Below are 21394 nucleotides of genomic sequence, written 5' to 3' on the forward strand. Positions count from 1 at the left end.
TGATTTTTCTTGTTAAGCCACAAATTTCAATTAAGGTATAAAATTGATTGAACAAATGTGTTCTAGTCATTATGGCTAAGTCCATAAATTACCATCTTCTTGGGCAATTAAGAAACGCCTAGGTGGGATTCAGTGTTTTGGTGTGCATGGCAAATCCATGACATTAATGTGCCATTAAAGAGATGGATGGAAAGTGTACTTCATTTATCAATGTGTCTGATGGTAGGCTTGCCATTTCTTGCAGTGATAAATGGTCATACCAGCCTTAATTCTTGTGATTTGTAGGAGTATTTCTGCTGTTTATTTAGTACTTTTAATCTCACTTTCATCCTGATGCCTGCTCTGGGTCCTCTTTTAGAATGCAACTGGGCTGGCAGCAGGGACAGAGTTTTTTCGAACAGTGTGATAGAACGGAATATATTGATCTTGGTTTTCTGGAACTCAAACAAAAATAATTGGAAAGAATACATTTGACTTCATTGCAGTTGTAGGGAGGAAGCTAACCTGAGACCAGAATTTACTCACTGGCCACTTGCCAGGTCCCCCCTGGCCACAGGGCACCTTTTTTCCCTCAGACCAGTCCTGCAGCAGAGCATGAGCCTGCCTGACAGACATCCTGCAGCAGCAGTGCCCCGGGGCCGCCTCCCCTGGCGTGGCGGTGCCCACAGCTCTGTGGAGTGTGTCACCCTCCAGGGAGAATCCCTGGATCCCACGGGACTACGGAGCTGCTCCTCACAGCCTCACAGACTGGTCTGTGAGCAGCCCCACAGCAACTGCTGCTGCAGGGAAGCTGTGTGAGTGCAAAGCATGGGAGGAATTTAATCACCGGTGAGCTTTTTTCAGGATAAGGAAATATTTTCTTCTGTTTGAAACTCACAGAAAGAGTTTTGGTGGCTGCTTACTTGTTTTCATTACATGTTCTCACCTAAACTCTTTAATTGTCCTCTCCTTTTATAGATGATTCATATTTTAAAAGGCCAGGAGGTACAAAGTAAATCATTTAATCTTTTCTTAATTGTTTATTTTACTATCTGCCTTCCCTTGGCCTGCAGGGATCTCTACCTCTGAGCCAAATTATTCTCTCAGTTACCCTGGTATAAATTCAGCATTAACTTCTTCAGCTTCAGTGTGGCTGGAAAGCTCTGATCTGCTACAGCTTATTAAAATACCACTGCTTTGTCAAAGTCCAGCGAGTGGAAAACAAACTTAGCAGTTTAGCTAAGATGGGAGGGCATTAGTGTTCACAGAAATGAGAATTAAGACTTGTGCTTATTGGGACATAGAGCTGCTGGTTCTTCAACAACTTTCACCCCATGATCTGGCAGGAATTAAAAAGCTGAATGGGGCTGTTTTATCTGGGAGCTTTCTTCCCTCTCCCAGCTCACACCAGCGGGACCAGCAGGAAGAGCACAAATACGCTGCATTGAGTGTGCTCCCGAGTGTATTTGTGACCTTGATGCACAACTGAGATTGCAGCAGAGATGATGGGATCTCTCCAGTCAGTGCTTCCTGCCCTCTGCTCCTCTGTTTGGCTTCTCAGACTTTGCCTCCCGAGGAGCAGATTTCACCACACACCATGGAGAGACGAGTGGAAAGAAATGGGCCAGCTGGGCTGCCCCACGGCTGGTGGGTTAATGACAGTGTTCTGCACTCAGCCTTGGGCTCAGTGAAGTAAAATAAACTTAGAGGAAATCCGAGAGAGATGATTTCCAAGTGTGAAACTCCCACACCTCCTAAAATTGGCTTGTGCACAATGCACACAGTATGTGTCCTGCCAGCCTGGGTTCAGGCAACTTTTCCAAGGAGGGCAGGAGATTTATTTGCTGTGCAGAACCAAAAGTCTCAGCTCCCTGTCTATCAGATGAACACTAAGTTCATTTCTGGTCTTGTTAAGACTTGTGATTCATCACAGAAAATAAAATAAACTAGGTGGCAGGCAATTAGTGTGTATTGTGTGAACCTAATGGTCCTGTTTGTGGTGAGCAATGAGACACAAACCCATAATCAAGGCATAATTTATCTTGGGAAAATCTTGGGACCAAACGGATAGAAACAGAAGTTTTAAGGCAATGAAACATTTCCAGCTTTCCAAACATACCCTGTGCACAGTGCTTGCTCTTGAAGCCCAAACTAATGGTGATTAAAATAATGATGTGAAAAATGTCGGTTTCTGTGCCACATCCCTTCATAATTTATTAGATTTTCATTACTGCTCGATTCCATCCCATACTTTGTGTATTCCATTTGAAAGTGAAAGCCTACTAACAATGTTTTAAGGGACTGTGAAAATTATTATAGGACTGTAGTATCTCTTGCCCTGTAAAACCAGACATCTCGATCCTGGGAGCTCAGCTGTGCAAAGTTCAAGGGAAGAGGTATGAACCTCTAACCAGTGCTTTAAGTAAAATTCCCTGTAAAATACCTTGCTTCTAAAAGCAGCTGTACTGCAAGCTGAGCAGCTTGGGAAAGTATGTCCCCAGCTGGAAACCAGACATAAAGGGCAGATCCCGTGAGAAGATGTGTACAGGTCCCTGCCTTTCCCTTCCCCAAGGTGCCTGTGGAGCCTTGGTGTGAGCCCTGGCTTTGGGGCACGTGGGGGTTAGGGGTGCCCGGGTGCCTCCTTTTTGTTGCCCTGTGCCCTCCTTTTGATTCTGTGCTGTTGTTTCATGGACCTGCACACCCTGACAACGGTGTGACAGGCTCTCATGGGAGGCAATTGTCCTTTCCTTCTCTCTTCCCCAGCCCTTTGGCCGTAACTTTTGGTTTGCACAAAGCTTAGCAGCCAGACAATGATTTTGTTATATTTTTTCCCCAAAAGCTCTTTTACAGAGCACTCTAATAAATAAACCTTTGTGCACGTGAACACGTCTCAACATCTTTTGTGCAACCTGGTATTGAGCAGTGTCACCTGGAGGCTGGAGCAAGGGGACTGTAACTTTCTGATTTCTTTTCCCAGGGATGAAAGGCTAAAGAGAGGGGAAATAGTTGGATGTCAGGAATGAACGTTTAATTTTCGAGGATGAAGTAAGTTTTCTTCAAGGAGTTCTTCAGTAAGAAATATCGAATGTAGTGGAAAGAGCTTCCTTAGAGGCTTTTCTTTGCCCAGGAGGGTGTAGATTTGTTTCACGTTTTGTGGCTTTATTATTTCCAGGTCTCTTGAGCACCAGTAGGTGTGACACGGCTGCAGTCAGTGAAGGTTGGCAGAGTAGATAATAAGATCTGGTCAGGAAATTTTCTTTCTCAGCTTATTTCCATATATATTCAGTCAGTCTTGTCAGGAGAGTATGCACTGACAGCTCCTCAAGGCAGTTGATGCCTGAGTCTGATATCTGGGCTACGCTGTCTGGTTTGATTAGCTGGTGTGCTGGGTGAAATACCTCTGAAATACCAGAAATGCTGTGTTGATTGCAGAGTAGTGGAAGGCTCATTTTGTCTCATATTCTGCAGTGTCATAGTCCGGTAGGAAGAATTCATATGATGACAGATGGATTTAGGATGGTAGGGTTTTATTTTACTGACCTTGTAGCTTTTTGCTTTCAGTCCTCCTGTAATTTGTCTGCCAACCACAGGGATTTATTTAGAAGAGACTAGAGACTGGACAGTTTCCAGTACAGGTATCAGTAGTAATAGGCATCAGGTAATTGTTATGTTTTGGGGATTTGTGGGGATTTTGGCATTATACTGGAATCACTTATTCTCATGAAATGAGATGAAATCAAGAAGAAAAATCTCTGAAGCAAATGAGCTACACTTATTTCTTATGCTTTCGAGAAAGCAGGTTCTGACCATGCCCCTGTGAGGTGAAGCTTAGGGACAAGGACAGCTCTGTGTTGGTGGAATCTGCAATATCCACATATATTCTGAAAGTGGGGATCCCTCCTGGGTGTGCATGGATCTCTAGAGGCCACTTGAGAGAATCACGTGGTTTCTGTACATGGAACAAATCAACCCTTCAGTCATCTACACTGTCTAGAGATTAAGGCAAAAGAAGACCTGAAGGACTATGAAGGGTTTAATGGCAATAGCTTGTAAGTTTATGTCGTCCAGCAGGTTATGGGTGAACCACTGAAATTCATGTAAAGAGCATTGAAATATGAAAGCTGCTAGGAAAAAGTCCATTAAATATTTACAGTAGATTGTGAATCATCTGGTTTACTGTTCCTTAGTGAATAAATAAAAAACAATGTCACTGTTATGACAGTAAGAAAAGAGATTACAAGAAATAACTTCCCACATCAGGCAGGCAGGGAGTGCAAGGAGACAGCATCTCATGGATGGATTGTAGTAAAGGACCTGATGTGACTTGTCCTAAAGTCAGCAGCAAAAGCTTCTTTCCTGGTCTCAGCAGTAGCTGGTTAGGTCTCTACTGCAGGTTCCATCTCTCATGTGTAGTACATCTCCATGACCCAGGAGATGATGGGTCAGATTTTTTTTATGTGCATAGCCCGTGTTCGGTCACTAGGCTTGGTCCCTTACTGACTGCTTCTGTGGAAGGAAGAGGGAGCTGCTATAGCCTGTTATGTCACCCTTAAGATAAAGGAAACCTTTTTATCCATCAAAAGTGGACCAAAAAAGCAAGCCTTGCATTCGAGGTTCTCTCACAATTTGTGTACACACTGTACACAACATCTTAGGTCATGTTGCTGTCAGCTTTTATATGTATGTATAATTCATGTCATTAGAGAAATGTGATTTGTGTCTCTTGAGAGCCCTTATTTGACACAAGGGTCTGAGATGCTTACAGAGGTGATGCCAGCAGCAGTGTGTTCTTCCATTTCAGATTGGCACCGAATGGGACGCCAAGGAAAGGCTCTTCCGGAATTTTGGAGGACTCCTCGGGCCAACAGATGAGCCAGTGGGCATGCAGAAATGGGGAAAAGGCCCCAACGTCACTGTGACTGTCATCTGGGTGGATCCTATTAATGTAATTGCAGCAACATATGATATTCTTATTGAATCCAGTGCCGAGTTTACTCACTACAAACCACCTCTGAATTTGCCCCTGCGACCTGGTGTCTGGACAATAAAAATTCTACACCACTGGGTACAGGTAGCTGAAACCAAATTCCTTGTTACTCCTCTCACCTTCTCCAATCAGCAGCCTATCAAACAAGGTAAGTTTTATTATTTGCTGTAGGAATAATACAGTTATTGGGTCTGTACTCACTGTAAATGCCGCTGTTAAAAATGAAGTAGCACTCTATTGGAAAAGGATATAAGAAAGGAATTTTATAGATACTAAATCAGAAGAAACTTCTGCACTAAGACAAGTAGAAGTGTCTATATCCAGTCTGTAAAACACAGCCACTTTGAACAAAAGACTGTTTATATCTTTAAAATATGCACAGTTCAGAATCCAGAGAACTTCAGACTCTCAGTAATCTAACAGCTATTGTAAAAGCCATCATTTAGAAACAGAAAGAAAAATTGACCTTTCTGTGCTGCTTTTCATTCACATTTGCTCTTACAGAGTTACAGACGTTTAAACTGTTTTCATGACAAAGTTTGTGTGTTTAACAATGAAAGCATTAGCACACAAAATGCTGAATTAGGCAAAATTACCCTAGGCCAGAGCTCACCTGGCATATTGTCAGGTCCAGGCATTCACTCTTGCCTGATACCTGCTCAGTACGTGCCAAGCAGTTGTTACAGAAATATCTATGGATACAATCCTGGGATCAGACCCACACTGACAAGTTTTAGAAAGAAACCTTTTTTTTTTTTCCCTGCCAGAGCAGCCCTGAGCCATCCAAATCCAGAGGTCGTTTTGGGGATGCCAGCGTCTGCAGGCTCCAGCAGGAGTTTGCATGGCACAGGCATCATCTAAGTGCCAGGGTCTGCAGCCAGTGTCCAGGACACTGCTGGGAGAAGAGGGAATGTTTTACAGCCACACCTGTTTTCTTATTCAGTAAGATCAAAACAAGCATGTTGCTCTGAATATCTTTACCATTCTTCTTAACGTGCACAAGTGCTTCCATCTGCCCAGTATTAATATTCATAACTTTAGACATCTTAAATTTACTGGATACATGAATGATCCTATTAAGTTTTCAGAACTTCTTCTTCCTGACAAGGCAGCAAATAAACTGAGTCAGGCATTTACCTTCCAGCACAACGTGCTGCTTCTGTAATGCAAACACCAACAGACAACTGCTGAGAGCTAATGCAGCCCTTATCTCACTCAACAGGAGCTTGATTCCACACAGCTCCCAGCAGAAGAGCAAACTTACTGATTTCTGCTTCTAACATTTGGTGGCATCGTTTCTTAAGCAGAAACTAAACCACCTCCAACCTGCTCTTGTTATTAGCTAATAGGCAGTGATAAATTGTGAACAAACACCACGTGTAGAAGGAATACATTTTTAAAGTTTGAGGCAACCTGCTTCTAAACGCAGCTGTTCCTGACTTGTCTCCTGGAAATTAATGAATTCCATGTTCTTTGGTAATTTAACTTCTAAGACATAAATTGGATGGAAAACATGGCATGTAGCAAGTAACCTTGCTACTTTTGCCTATAACGTGAGAGCCCCATGGGCAGGTAAACGTGTCTCAGACACTATGCCCACACTTTATGGTATAAAGGCAAAACTCCCTTTGGTCTAAACTCTGAGTCTGGAATAATTCCACTGAAATGATGTAGTGATTATGTACTGCCCATTGATACACTGGGAGAAGATCTGGCTCGTATTTTTTGTTGAAGAGCCTTGTTCATTCATATGGTAACTAGAATCTGCTACAGGAATGAAATATAAAGCTTGAGAACAATATTGTCTAGGAAAAAAGTCTCAGGAATTATTTGCTACTGATGATCTGATGTATAATCTCTAGATGATAGAGGCATGGAGGTAGAGAAGAAAATTAATTACAAGGGCAGGTAGTGACAACTCCACTGTAGTTAGAATTGTATTTACAATGCAAATTCCTGTTGCTTGGTTTTTAAGGCTTTCTGTCTCAGACACAACTGTGCTCTGTGCAGGCAATTGTCATTTAGCTTTGATTTCCAGCTTTTGTCAGTTTGTCACCACTTTATTATTTAAATACATTTTTCTCTGCCAAGTAAAGGCATTTTGAGAGTATGACAGAAGAATTAGAACTCCTAAAAGAACGATTTCTGTTACTGTAAACAATGAAAAAACTGCCAGAAATCTTCTAAAATGAAGGAATAGTATTCTTGTCTTAACATTTAAAATAAAACATACATCAGACTTAGCCAGGAGTTGTCAGCAGAGGAGGGGAATATGTTTTAACAGAGATTTTAAAATTTTGTTCTTTCAGCCATCCTCCCTCACCACCAGCAACAACCTCCACCCTCTCCCCCCTGGGAAAAAAAAGCCCTTGTCAGAAAGATTGCCCTGGAAAGTAATTTGCTACTCCAGAAGCTTTTTGAATGACTGATAGTTTTCATACCTCTTTGCATGTAATTTCCTCAATAATGATTTGGGCCCCTCTGTCTCATACACTCCAGATGTAGAAACTGGAGCCCATGTACATAAAAATCTGTCCATGGTCTTGTGTGCAACTTGCTTGTGTCATTCTGAAAAGCATTTGCACAAATCTGGCAGCAGCCACTAAAATCTTATACCTTGAGAACAAGGACACAACAACAATCCCTGTATTTCCTAAATCAGTGCTCACCTACACATCACTTCAGCCCAGAGCACAACAAGGGAAAGTTGCTTTTGGTTTCCCAGCGTCATGAAGGGAAACACTTCCTCTTCTTTTGAATAATCAAAGTGAAACATGTTTGTTCCTGTATCATGACTCTCAAAATTCATTATTGCAACTCAAAATAAAAAAATTATCAAGGGACAGCTGCCAGCAAAGATGTTTTGTTTAGCAGTTTATAAAAGCAGCATATGCCACTAGTTTATTCATTTTTCTATTTCCATTTATTTATTAATTGCGGCCTAAATTCTGTGCATGCAAGTAAAACCACAGAAGGAAATCAGGAGGATGTGTTTTCTTTGATACTGTGTCCAAATGAGCATAACTGATAGAATGTAAATTGTTTTAAAAGCATAGATTCATTGACCTTTTCAAAACCTGGATCCGAAGGAGATCGGATCTTACATGGAATTACTGGGGATGCTGTTTGGGGTATTTCTGTTGTAAACGAGGCTCCCAAAGCTATTTCAGTGGGAAATCTATAATCTAATGTTATTTATTCTTTCTTGCTCCTCTTCCCCCTTCCAGTCATCCAGATCTGTGTCTATTTTCTCTACTCTGAGTTGTCACTGATCAGCTCTGCCTTCAGCAGATCCTTTGGCTCAGGAATGCTTTCAAGTATTGAAGTTGGAGGAAGTTAAAAAAAATAAAGGAAATTAGTTGAATTTGTGAGATAAATCATTTGGAGATATCAGGTTCACTCACTCCACCAGAGTCCCCTTCCCTCTGTGTCCTGCACAGACAGATTCCAGTTTATTCTTCTAAAAAATGATTTTGAGTTTCTCACCATATGGTCGAGTGTGTTAAAGCCAAGTACTCCATGCTTCTTTTAAGGACACAGGAGGGCTGCCAAGGACCAGCAGGATGCTTTAGGAGTAATTGTGCCAAGGCTAAGAGGGAATGGGATGTGGAGGAGACAAAACAGGGAGCAGATCAGTAGAAGATCACTAGCAGTGATGACAGACAGGAGTGGGAGACTCTTGCTGTCTGCTTTAGGCAGTCTGAATTTAAGCACAGCTTGCAGACTTGAGGCCAGATGTCCAGGTCCCCTGCATAGGGACTGCAGAGGCAGAGCCAAACAACAGGTATAATTCAGAGCATTTAGCCAGCAGTTCACAGACTATAATCCAAGCTACCCAGCAGATTTCAAGTCCTAAGAAAACAGCAAATTCAGCAGAGGTTGGCTCTGCATCCCCATCATCCCACTTTTCCCCCTTCCCTGCTCTACAAAGGCCATGTAAAAGTCATGCCAAGTGTGATCTTACATGTCTCCTGGGCTCACAGGGAGGGGCAGAGAAAAAGGCAAAGCAATTTCATTTTTAAATTGGAGTTTATATTCACGGTAAAGTTTCCACAGCGCTCTCCCAGCTGGAGCGCCGATAATGAGTTGTCATACGTTTAATGGATAGTGCCTGCTCCATTAAAGCCAAATAGGTTATGGTGAGCCAGGGGGCAGGTTCACTTCCGAGGCAGAAAAAGCCCCAAAACCTCAAGATGATAGTAAACTCTGGATTGAAAATAAATAAATAAATGAATACATAAACCCCTTCTTTCTTCAAGCAAGGAGGGCAGTGAAGAAGAGCAACCTCCTCCTTTGCCTTAAGAGAGACCTTTCCTGCTCAGTTCCCAGCTTGATGGCATGTCCTGGACGTGGAGCTGCTGATCTCTGCTGCTCCCAGGGAGCCTGAAACACCAGTGCCTTGTCCCTGTGCCCCCAGACTGCAGCCAGCCCTTTCAAAGCCTGACAGCATTAGCAGACACAGGCGATGCACACAGGCACCTCAACGGCCTTTTAACCTAATCCATATTTATAGATCATCTCAATTAGTATATACTGGGAAACCTTTGTTTTGCCCTTGGTTGTTTGCAGTGGCTCAATCAATTCTAATTGCATCTATACAGATTATAAAGTGGGTGGCAACTTGTGTCAAAACTGCTGTGATTTCTTTAAATTAACCAGAGGTAACATGACATGTTCTTGATAAATGCAGTAACAGCAGCAGGCAGGCGCACGACTGCAGAAGAGCAGACGTGCCCTGGAATCATCATTCCGAGAAAAACCCTGGAGATAGGGATTTGCTTTGAAATTTAGTTCAGATCCAGCCGACAAGGAGTCGATTAGCTCCACAATGAGCAAATGCAGCACTGTCTTGTTTGCTGCAAGAGAAAACAAACAAAATGTCAATAAAAAATTACCTCTTTGCCAGAGGGTTTCAGCACAATTCAAGTAAAGAAATAAAGCTGTACATTCTGTGTTGCTTTAAAAAACCCACAGGTCTAGCACCCTAATGTGTACCAAGGTAACCACATTTTTCATTCCTTAGCCCACTCTCTGTCTGAACTCATTTGCTTTTTCTGCAAAATGAAGAACAAACCCACACAAAAATTCTGAAATCCCAGCCTGTGCGGCTGGCTATGGTTTAGTTCAAACAAGTTATACCAAGAAAAGTCAGTTGAGAAATGTGCCCTCCCAGAGTAAAGAGCAAATAAAAATGGGGGACAAAAATAACCACGTTTTTTAAAGCTATATTTTAGAGCCAGTGGAATATATTTCGCATTGATGCATATCCTCCTGAAGTCAAAGGGCTGCTTGGATGTGCTTGCTGGCAAAAAAGTCTGGCTTAATGTCTGCAGTTCAGCTAATTTTGAATTGTTTGCTCTAACCATACAGATTTAAATGTCTAAATGCACCTCTCATAGAGGCAAGCCTTATGTTCTTATTTTTTCACAAGCTCTTGCTCATGACACTTACTGAACTGTCAGTGCATTAACAGCACACCCAGTGGCTCCAGCCTCGTTTTTACAGCATTTCAGGGCTTGGGAGCCACACTGTCCCTCTCCTGTACCAGCCCAGTAAGTTACAGAATCATGGTTCTGTCTCTGTTGTTTTTCCTTTAATGCACAGAGGAACAGCACACATCTGCTATCACTTGGATGAGCAGCATCTTCCTTGCTTTCTCCTATGAACTGTTCAACAAAGACCTGGAGGCTCCAGGAGAGGGTTCTGGGTCGAATCCTCATCATTTCCTGTTGATGAGTGTATGTAACTCTGCACACAGGTTGCTGTTACCCAGCTTTTCCTTTCTAGGACGTGCTGACACCCAGCCTGGGGTGACATTCTGCTGTGGGGCCAGACAATCCCCTACCCAGTACCAGGTCGGGGTTCATCAGAGCACATTTCACTGTGGGCAGTGGAAGCCCTTAACACAGTGTGTGCTGCACTGCCAAGCACTGGGTCCTGTGGTTTCTTTAGTTTTCATTCCTTCCAGTCCTGATAATCCACCAAGTCCTGAGGCCTGGGACAAGTGCAAGGCTGAGCCAGACAGAAGAGCAAGTTCCATTTCATCCTGTTTCATGTCTAAATAAAGATCTCTCTTGTTCCATGCACTAAACACATGCACAACAGGCTTTGATTCAACAAGCTCAATGAATTGCCTGTTTCTATCAGATGATCCTGCTAGTAATGCCAACTCTTATTTATTTGGGGATTTTTCCTCAGAATGTTCCTATTTAATTAATATGTTGACAAACAGTCTTCCATATTTAATTGCTTCCAAAGAAGGAAATTTAATCACGTATATTTGTTCTGTTTCTTAAAATGCAGTGCTCTGGCAGAACACACTCCTGACACATGTGCGTGGAACTAATTCATTTTGACGAGAGGTTATTGTGGATATCTACCTTTTAAAATAAAAAGAGGAGGTTAGATGGACACAGGAACAGTTAAGTGATGTATAATGGTGATGTGGATGTGCTGAACAAGTTTAATTGGGGATTTGCAGTAATGGAATTGAACAGTATTTGACATTAAAGACTTTGCGAATGTAACAGCAAAGCTCCAATTAAACGTCCCTTTTTCCCTCTGAATAAATATAGGGATTTATTGCCAGCACCTGAGATACTGTCCTCTGCATGGAAGAAAGGACTCAGTGTCAGGCTGCAGTGCAAGCAGCAAGGACATGTGGAAGGAATTGTAGCCGTGAATATGTAATTCCTGGCCTCTGACGCTCGCTGTGCACGGTGGCTTTCCTCGCCTGGAGCGCCCTGAATGGGCCCATTTTCTGTTCTAGACAGTGTGTCTGTTGGCAGAGCTAAACATATCCTCTGTGCTGCCAGAGCGAGGATGCTGGGGAAGGCAGCTGAGAACAGGAAGAGATGGTTGGAAATTTGCTCCCAAGAGGCACTCGGTGAACATTTTTGGAGGGTCCCATTCTGATTTTATGAGCGGCACCTCAGTGCACTCACAGACCTTCAGAAGTCAGACAACTTTAGACACAGGCAGCCTGACCCACAGTGTCCAGTTTGGGTCATTGAGAGCATTGTCACAGCCTGACATTGATTTTTACTGCAATATTGCAGATTTGGGATATTGTACTGCATTTTGCTGAGATAGAAGGCTTACTGTAAGGAAAGCAACCACAATGCAAAGAAAAGTGTCATTAGGGAATGGTTGTGATCTACTGTTCAGCCCAAGTGCTTGAAATATAATTGTCATGAGAGAATTCTTTCCCAGGGAGACTGGAGCTCTTCCAGGAATGATATTGGGGCTACACGTATTTCATTACGGTTCTGGTCTGTCCAAGGCCATGGTGTTGCCAGGAATGGCAGACAGAGCTAAGAAATGCTGTGACTTTTCCACAACTGGTCAAGGTTCATCTGTTTAGGGGAGAAAAAAAACACAAAACAGTCTGAGATCTCGGCTCTTCCTCCTAGATAAATCAATGATAGCACTTGAAGGCCTGACAGGGATTGGCAGCCTTTCACACCAAGTATCCTTGAACTGTTTCCTCATTTTGAGTGCAGCCATGGCTGGGTGTTCTACAGCTCTGAGGATGCTGGTTGTACGTGTTGATGAAAAGGGCGATGCTGCTTTCGGGCTCAGAGCTCCCCCTGCTAAGGCAGTGCTTTCAGGGTGAGCAGAACTTACAGTGCTGAGCACAGCCAGTCATCCCTGGGACACAGCATGTCCTCAGTGCTGGGGAGATGAGCCACACTGCACCACTAACCTTGGTCTTTTTGTTTGCTGTACCCTTAGATCCTTAATGTTGGGTTTTTTATGCACTAACTTTTGGGTTTATTTGTGCATTTCCAGAGGAAGCCATGAAGTATCACAGCGGGCCTCCAAAGAACGCATACATGGAGCAGAGCTTCCAGGGCTTGAACCCCGTCCTGAACATCCCCATCAGCGCCGCCCGCGTGGACCAGGCCAAGAGGAACGCGGGGCTCGTGGGCGCCCGGCTGGAGGCCTGGGTGGACTCTCTGGTGGGCAGCGTCTGGTCAGCCGTGGACATCTGCAGCGTCGGCCCCACCGCCTGCCCGGTCATGCAGGGCTGTACCCAGACAGCCTGGAGCTCCCTGAGCCCGGACCCCAAATCTGAGCTGGGCCCCGTCAAACCCGACGGCCGCCTGAGGTAGCATCCGGTGCACCCTGCTCCGGCATAGGGTTTTAAAAGGGAATTTAACCTTGCTTCTGTGTGAATCTCGCACCAGATTTCAGAAACCTAAGGGAATGTTACATTTATTTTTTTTGTTACCTATTGCAATATATAATTCACTTAAAAGAAAAAAAAATTAAAAAAAAAAAAAGAATTTCAGACAAGGCCTTTGGCACTGCCCTCTCCATCAGCTCTGTTGGGAGCAGCTTCACGTGTCCCACGGCCTGTGCTGTCCCGTGGGGACCCAGCTGTACCACGTGCTGCTGCACCCACTGTCTTGTGGGTTTGGAAACAGTAGTGCCAAGCCATGGAGACGGCAGTGAAGGAGCAGCTGCTAAAAGTATTTTTTAAAAATAAATTCGTCTGTACCTCTGCTATTTCATAGGTTTTCATTATTTTGCTACCATGAATAAATCACAGCAAAATTCCCAGAGGTCGGTTACTGCAGGCTGGAGCCTGTATGGCCACATGACCTCACAGAACGTGAAATAATTACGGTACACCATCCCTCTGGCTTTTAATAACACAAAGTAATTCTGGACTCAGCTGATGTCTGTTACCCCAGTTAGAAAAAAACAAGCAAAAGGAGAAACTTTCAGAGATTTTTTAGACTAATTTCACTAACAACTCTTAAATGGAATCAGTGTTTTGCTGTATTAGTCTTTTCTGTCTCATGCAGTCGGGTTCAGGGTCAGCGTAGTAAGAGTATTTATTAAAGAAAAAAGAAGTATTTTGAATTTCAGCCTTTTCAAATCTGCAGGTATTTTCTGAGCCCACCTAAACATTTTCACAGACTGCCAGTACAGCAGGTGTGCATGTGTAGGTTGGGGTGGGTTGTGATGTATCTGCACACATCCTTTGCTGATTTTGCTCATGAGCTGAGCTGAGTTTTTTCTCAGGCGATGGAGTTGCACAGAACCAGTGAAATGATCAAACTGGGACCTAAATCTGCAAGAACAGGTTTCTTCCCTAATTTGAGTAGTGGCTAGTAAGTCTTAACACTAATTCCCTCCCTTGGTCTCAGATCTCCATCTCTTTGTGAAGAAGGATCCTTCTAGGCTTGTGCAGGGCATCTGGAAGGCTGTGCAGGACGTGAGTCCCTGCCCAAAGCCAGGAGCTGAATGGAAAGGAGAGCAATGCCATGTTTCTCTCTGCTTTTACTTTATTCTGTCAGTCTACCCTTGCCTGTCTTCAAAATTCTTAGCAAGCTGCATCCTGTTTTAAATAGGCATATTTTGCATCATTTTATCCTGCATTTTCTATAGTAGGAAAAAATTAATTTACGTTCCAAGAACTTTTTCAAATACAGGTTTTGTATGCAAATTCATCTCCAACTAATGCATTTTACCTTAGCAAAAACATGCACTTTGTTGTTGTTGCTGTGGTAATAATCTCTTATTAGCAACAGAGCCCAAAAAGGCCATTAGAAGCTATTGGGTAATTAGGAAAGAAGTCTTGTTGCTGTAACAGAGTAAGGTGTCTGTTCACCTTTCTGTGTGCATGGCTGACTTTCTGCTGAGAGTAAAGTGTGCACATCAGGAGGGAAACAGACCCTTAAATCATTCCATAATCAAATCTCACAGGAAGGTTGAATTCCCTTTTAAACAACAATTGCAGTATGACTGTAACACACAGATCCCAGTGACTTGTAGAATCTCTCTGTCATATTGGTTTAAAGCTACTTGCAGTTTGCTTTGGACTTGAAATTGTGGTGTCAGCTGTGCTGGCATTAAGGCAGAGCACTGAAATGTTTATCTGGCACAAAAATGGATGCATAGAAGGAACAATTTAGGTATTTATTATTTATGTTTTAGTCAATGACTAATTAGTAGGTGCTGCCTTTGCAGCTTGAAGATTATGTTATTTTACTAACTGAAGCTGCCTTTATTAAGAAAAGGCCTTCCTCCCCTCACACCTCCCTTTCTTTTTTTGTCTTGATTTTGACAGTCATGAGCCGTAGTTTTAGGGAAGTTTGTAGCAATGAGAACTGGTTGAAATATTTCACTCGAGATAATGCTCCAGCTTTTCAACCAGCTCTAGAGGCAAGCGTGTTTGAAACCGGGGTTGCCAACAGGTTTATGTAATAGAATCACAGTGTTATTTCCTATTCAGTAGGGGTTTTTAAGAGTGCTTGTTTTTAATCTAACATTCCTTTGTGAAGTTCATCTTTTCTGGGGACCTCCAATCCTCACTGTGAAATCCAGGGCTTTAGTCACACTGATGCAATGGCAACTGCACGGTCCAAGCCCTGCAGATTAAATGAAGAACGTCAAATTTAGGGCACACAATAAAATTCATTAACAAGCCCAGGCAGTGCTTGTTCTCAATAAGGCTACCAGGGTAGTCACAAAATCTTCAGTCTGTCTTGCACGTAAGCATATATGTAGGGGTGCACCCACGCGCACACGCACGCAGATAACTTCAGTTTTTAATTTTTATACTTATTTTTATTCTTAAGCAGGAACGTTTTCAAGTGCTTTGTTGGTAAGTTTTCATTGCTAACCAGACCAAGCAGAAGATGACAACGTCTTCTGTGGTTAGGAAAAAAAATCTGCCATTTTTATCGTTTAAAATATAAGGTGCAAATTATTTTGTTTTAGTACAAAGAAAAGGGAAAGAAAATAAATGGTTGCTGATATATCCATTTGCATTATACGCTAGGTTTAAAATATCTCAAAGCAAAATTTCTATTAGTTTATTTTCTGAAAGGAAAAAAGCATCTACACAGTGAAGTTTTGTAGCAAGCTGGCAATCCAGTGCTGCTGTTAAAACATGGGATGCAGAGCTGAAGGGGCTGACCCTGCAGTCCTTTCTCAGGCAAAACTTCCACAGAGTGCTAATGCTGAGTGAGGGCTTCAGAGTCAAGTCCAGCATACATAAAAGGTGTGACAGTATGCTAGGGTTAAATTGCTGTCTCTGTTTGAACTCATGAAAGGATAAGCAGCCATTTTTGGCAAATCTTCTGGGGGCAGTGTAAAATTCTGGACCTAAATAACCACCTCTACTATAGCTATTAATGTGCAGACATGGATCCATAAGTTATATGTGGTACTCTGTGTCTACATTTACAAAGTCCTGTAGTTGTGAATGAAAACCATGTAAAGTCAGACTCTGCAGAAGGGATCAGTGGCAGCACTGCTGAGACCAATGTCCTGCTTAGTGGTTTTTCTGGCTTGAAATAGCAGCACTGGGAACCCGTGATGAACATTGTTGAATGTCAGAAGAGAATAACTTCACAGATCTTACATTTGGTAAAAAGGAGAATTCAGAGCAGGGACCCACAGTTTGTATAAAAAAAAAAGCAAGTTATCCATCTTCATCTGAATGTGCAGGTGTTATTTTCCAATCACAGTCCTGGCCAAACAGGATTCCAGCTGAAAGCCACGTTTGATCAAAATTCCTTTCAATGGGAGAGGGTTATATTTCCATAGGCACACATTTGTCCTCTGTGTGTAATGCTTTCCTTGTTTAAATTCCCTGCCCATTCTGCACAACAGCCATGTAACACTCCTGTGATCAATATGTATTACACAGAAAGGGAATGTGGCAAAATGCAGAACATCTACATATGTGATTTAATGAATTATGTCCAAAGTCAGTCTTAGCATTATGCAAACCTGTTTATATGGTAATGTTAAACCCCGAGGCTAAACGAAATAGCTCAAATGACAGTTTATTTTCAGATTTGTCCAATTCTTTCTTTGATGACATTTGGACATTGAGTAGTAATATTTGCATTTTCATTTCCTGATATTCAAGGGGGGTTTTTTTTAGAATTGAAATTATGTCTTCATTTTTTTGTGCTCTTGGCAAGCAGAGAATTCTAACAATTCCTTCATGATAGCAAGTGTTACACAAGAAAGTCCCCCTGTATCCCTGTTGTTAAGCCTTCGTTTTTGCTAAGCCTAGAGATACAGGAATGTGCATTCATGTATTACAAATTGACTTTCCTGGGTATTGGCTACAGTGCACAATGCCTGTACAGTTGTTTAACGGTGTATTAACAGTGATCCTGCAGCACCTTCAGAAGGACCAACTAATGGGCATTCACTTTCTCTCCATCTCCTGTAGCACTAATTGCAATGCTAATGAAGCCTTCATCACTCTTAGCTATGATTACAGTGAGCAGAGTTGTGAAGTCAGTGAATCAGAGCTGGGATAGTCTAAACCTGACCAAAGGGAGAGATGAAGGGTAAAGAAGATGCTTAAACTTAGCAAAACTTTGACAAAATTGTGCTGCAACAAAACTTTGAGCAAACTGGGCTCCTTCTGCCCAGCAAGGCTGAGAACCACTGATACCCTGAGATCTCAGCTTTGACTTTCCAGATAAAAAGAAAACAAGATCAAGATCTTTCTTGTGACCAGGCAATGAGGACCAGCTTTCTATTGATTTCTCTCATTCTCTTTCATCCCAGCTGTCAGAGAACTGCCAGCTTGCTGCTGGCTACCACGCCCTCCTTGTTGTCTTCCCAGATCCCAAAGCTTCAGGAGTTGGCCACGTGAAATCTTGGCCAACTCCACCACTTTCCACTGAGCAGGAAGTTTTATACTTGTGTGAGCCAAATCCCTTCAGCTTCTTAGAAAACCCTTGCTGCAGACCAGAAAAGTTGGCTTTTCAGAGCAGCCTTCAGTCCATTCAGTACTTGCACACAGGAAGGAGTTGGTGAAGGCCAGCAGTTACCTTTTCCTGATTTTCAGGCATGGGTATCTGATATATGTAAGAGGAGACTTGGTTATTTCAGGAACAGAGTAAGACTGACCTGGTAGGAAGTGGCTGGTGGCATTTCCCACTGGCCTTTGCTTCAATCTGGTGAAAAGATAATGATCCATATTTGTTTATTTCTACCATTCAAGACCTCCAATATAGTCTTAAGGATTTGTAGGACATTACCTGAAGCCCATATTAAATGGCAATTGAAAACATCATGTAAAAAAGCCTTTCCAAACCAAACCCTCAGGCTTCTGCCAAGACAGCTCCAGGGGTGACACCGGGTAGGGAGCAATGCAGCGTTGGAGGGGACAGTGCACTGCCCTTCCAGGGGCCAGCAGGGCCTCCTGAGAGCAGGAATACCTGCTGCAAAGCCCTGCTGAGGGCAGCTGCTGCTACAGCCAGGCACAGAGGAGCCAAAAAAAAAATGTGAATTAGGGTTAAGGGCAGCAAGGAAGAATTTGTAGGGCAACACCTATTTCCCTGCAGACTCTTCAAGAGCGAGCAAACCCGCTGATTTTTAATTCCCTTCGAAGGTGTACTGAAGAGGAGATTGGCCTCCAAAACCTTCACCACCACCATCATAGTAAGGGAAAGAAGAATCAGGCTGAGAGCATTTAAAATTGAGGTAACAAAATCTTACAGCCCATGTTACCCAGGACCACGGCGGCAGCATTAGGGTGTCTCAGTTAAGTGGTGTTGGCACCAGTTAATCCTCCCAGTGTGATGCTGCAGGTACCACGTTGATTCTGTTCCTTTCTACTGACAGTGGTGTGTTCATCACTCTGCTCTTTGCTTCTGCCTTGGTTACCTTCTTTTGCTCATGGGTGCTATCACAGCTGCTACCTCACTGTGTCTGCAAACACGTTTACCTGAGAACAACAAAAAAAGGTACCAGAAATCTCCTTGAACTGAATGTACAATCTATGCAAAATTCTCTTTCTACTTTGTTAAAACCTAGAAGTATTACTTGTAACCTTGCCAAATAAACAGCAAGATACTGTACAGGTGCCTCTGATAACAGAGTGACAATTCTAGGCGCGGTTCATTGCGCTGCATTTGTATATTGTAATGACTCAGCTTGTCTTTGGTTCTGTTGTAATTAACACCCTCGACTGAGAAGACAGCACTCTTGTTAGGGGAGCACCTTCAGTTTGCTGGGAATATTCCGGAGGAGGATGTCTATGGCATTTCATTTTATTTTCCTGCTTAGATCCAAAAAAAAAGGCACAGACCTGCTGGCCAAAACTGGGATGTTGTTTCAGCTTTTCCGTGGGTGAATCCTATCGGCTTTGGATCGCTCGGTGTCTGTTCCCATTGTGGCATCCAGTGTGTTGCCCCTTAAAGAAAGCCTTACTTTCATCCTTTCTAAATGTGGCCTTAAACTGTGTTAGGAACTTCGGTGTTGTCTGTGTCTTGCTCACTTTCTCTGTTTGTTGTGGAATGAATAAAAGGCACCTTGAGATTTCTATTACAGCTCAGTTGTGTTGCTGTCAGCTTACACTTCACAAATACAATAGAAATTGCTTACAAATGCAGTCTTTAAAGGAAGAAAACGACCTTCCCTTTGGGCAAAAGGAAGGCTCAGACATTCATATAAACCTTAGGAAATTATGAGCTCTGTCTTTTGCAACTCACTGTAGATAAGGAAGGGTGGTTTAATTACCTATGAAGAACAAACCTAATAACTTTTAATTTATCTTCAGACTACAACAGGACGGACTGCTCTCAGATGCACAAGACAAATTGTGCAGTAATTTCACTCATTTTAACACAATGTAGTAACATTCCTCTCAGATTTGTACTGGTAGCTGGGAGAAGAAATATCCTCTTAATGGTATGGTCTTAAAACCTGAAGAATGTCACCACAGGGGCCAGATTTGGAGTGGTGGTTGGGAATCTAACAGTACACTTAGATCATAGTGGAGTCTGGTTGTATCATCTGAGTCATAAATGTAGTTCCAAAAATCTGGCTTTTGGAGCTTCATCCAAAGGTTGTGAAAGTCAGCAGAAACCAATGACTTCTCCTAAGGCTGGTGTATGTTGGGTTTCTTTAATACTTTTCTCCGTGAGAACTGTTGTCTTTCAGTAGCACCAATATTCCCGGCAGGCTGCAGGGCTTTTAGGAATCCCAAATCCTATCCTGTTTTGGTATTCAGATGCAGATACAACCCAAAGGCAACTGCAAAGGGTTTACATGGAAAACAAGAATTTGTGGAACAAAAATAATTAATTCAATGTAATGAAATTATTTTTCTGACTTTGTCCTTTTGGTTCTGTTTTGGGTTGATTGGATTTTTCTATTGCCTAACATAGTCCATAATAAGTTATTTCTATTCTGTCATTTTCAAAGACTGGTGGTAATATAGTTTTAAGAAATAACTATTTTGTTATAGATCATAATATGCATAAAATTGTACAGAAATATTTTGTAATCTATTGAATAAGAAAAAAGAAAACCATGTATATACAGGAAAGTTTAAAAAAAAATTGGAAATTCAAATGGAACACACTGAAAGATGTAGATATTTTGCTATTTATTTAAAGGAGTATTTTATGAGATATTGAAATGTCTTAAATTGACCAGTAATCAAAGTTCAAAGTCAGAATGCTTTTCTTGTAGTAGAATGTGATTTTCAACAATTATTGCACTACCCGGTTTTGCACCCTTTTGTCTTTCATTTAGCAGAAACAATGTGCCTTAGCTGTATTCTTTGTCAATGGGAGTTTGGTTGTTTGTCCGACAAAGCACATTTTTTTGCAGAAAAAGAAATGGATGTATGAAATACTGTATTATACCAAAAACACTGCAGTGTATATAAATGCTTTCTGTCATACTGTGTTTTCAGATGCAGAGTTTTAAAATAAAAAAAATTTTAAAAAGGCTGTCTTCAGGAGCACATGTGCACCTTGTGTTATTTTCAGCTCCACCAGTGTCTGTCTTATTTGAAAGAACTTTGCTGCTTGGTAATTTTTAGGAGGAAAAATGGGCCCAAGCACTTCCAACCTGTGATTCCAGGGCTGCTGTCCAGTCAGTCATTTCTCAGGCTCCATTTCCCAGCTGTAGCAATTACATGGATGCCTTTTGGGAATCAGTTCTGTTGGTCAGAGGATGGCTCACAGGCAGGCAGAGCTGCAGCCTGACCTGGGGTGCTGCCTCCAGTGCAGGGTTGGAAGGTGGTTGAACTTCACAGGGCTCCCAGCACTGCCTGCACTGTGGGATCCAGAGACACATCGGAGTTTTTTCAGCCAAGTTTTCCTTGTTTTCAAAATCAAATATCTGTTTTTTGGCCAGTGTCCCTGCCTTTTCTAGTGATGTCAAGGAATGGTAGGCAGAGGGTCAGAAGGGATTAACAAGGAGCTTGACTGGTCTCATCTCTGAAGGCCATCAGCTATGAAAAGTGTTGGAGCAGTTTCTTTCATGGATCTCTAAAGGGCACATCAGCCAAAGAGAAAGGACTGTGTCACAGGCTTAGAAATATCCAGCTGGGTGCAGAAATATGAATTAATGTAAAGGCTGGCTGGTTACAAGAGCAGCAAAATATGTGTCCTTTGCCTTAAGTGCAAGGAATGAGCTCAGAAAGAC

The 21394-nt window shown here is 42.4% G+C and overlaps 1 protein-coding gene across 1 annotated transcript in view; it reads left to right on the forward strand.

The window, feature by feature from the left end:
- XYLT1 (xylosyltransferase 1) overlaps window positions 1–20705 on the forward strand; it is a 183574-nt gene extending 162869 nt beyond the window's left edge. Inside the window, exons 10-11 of the mRNA XM_032704234.1 lie at window positions 4781–5114; window positions 12758–20705. Coding sequence (XP_032560125.1) covers window positions 4781–5114; window positions 12758–13080 — 657 coding nt within the window. The 3' untranslated portion in view covers window positions 13081–20705. The remainder of the gene's footprint in view (window positions 1–4780; window positions 5115–12757) is intronic.
- The last annotated feature ends 689 nt before the right edge of the window (window positions 20706–21394 follow it).

The sequence above is a fragment of the Chiroxiphia lanceolata genome, chromosome 16, assembly GCF_009829145.1.
Source record: "Chiroxiphia lanceolata isolate bChiLan1 chromosome 16, bChiLan1.pri, whole genome shotgun sequence".
Classification (NCBI taxonomy): domain Eukaryota; kingdom Metazoa; phylum Chordata; class Aves; order Passeriformes; family Pipridae; genus Chiroxiphia; species Chiroxiphia lanceolata.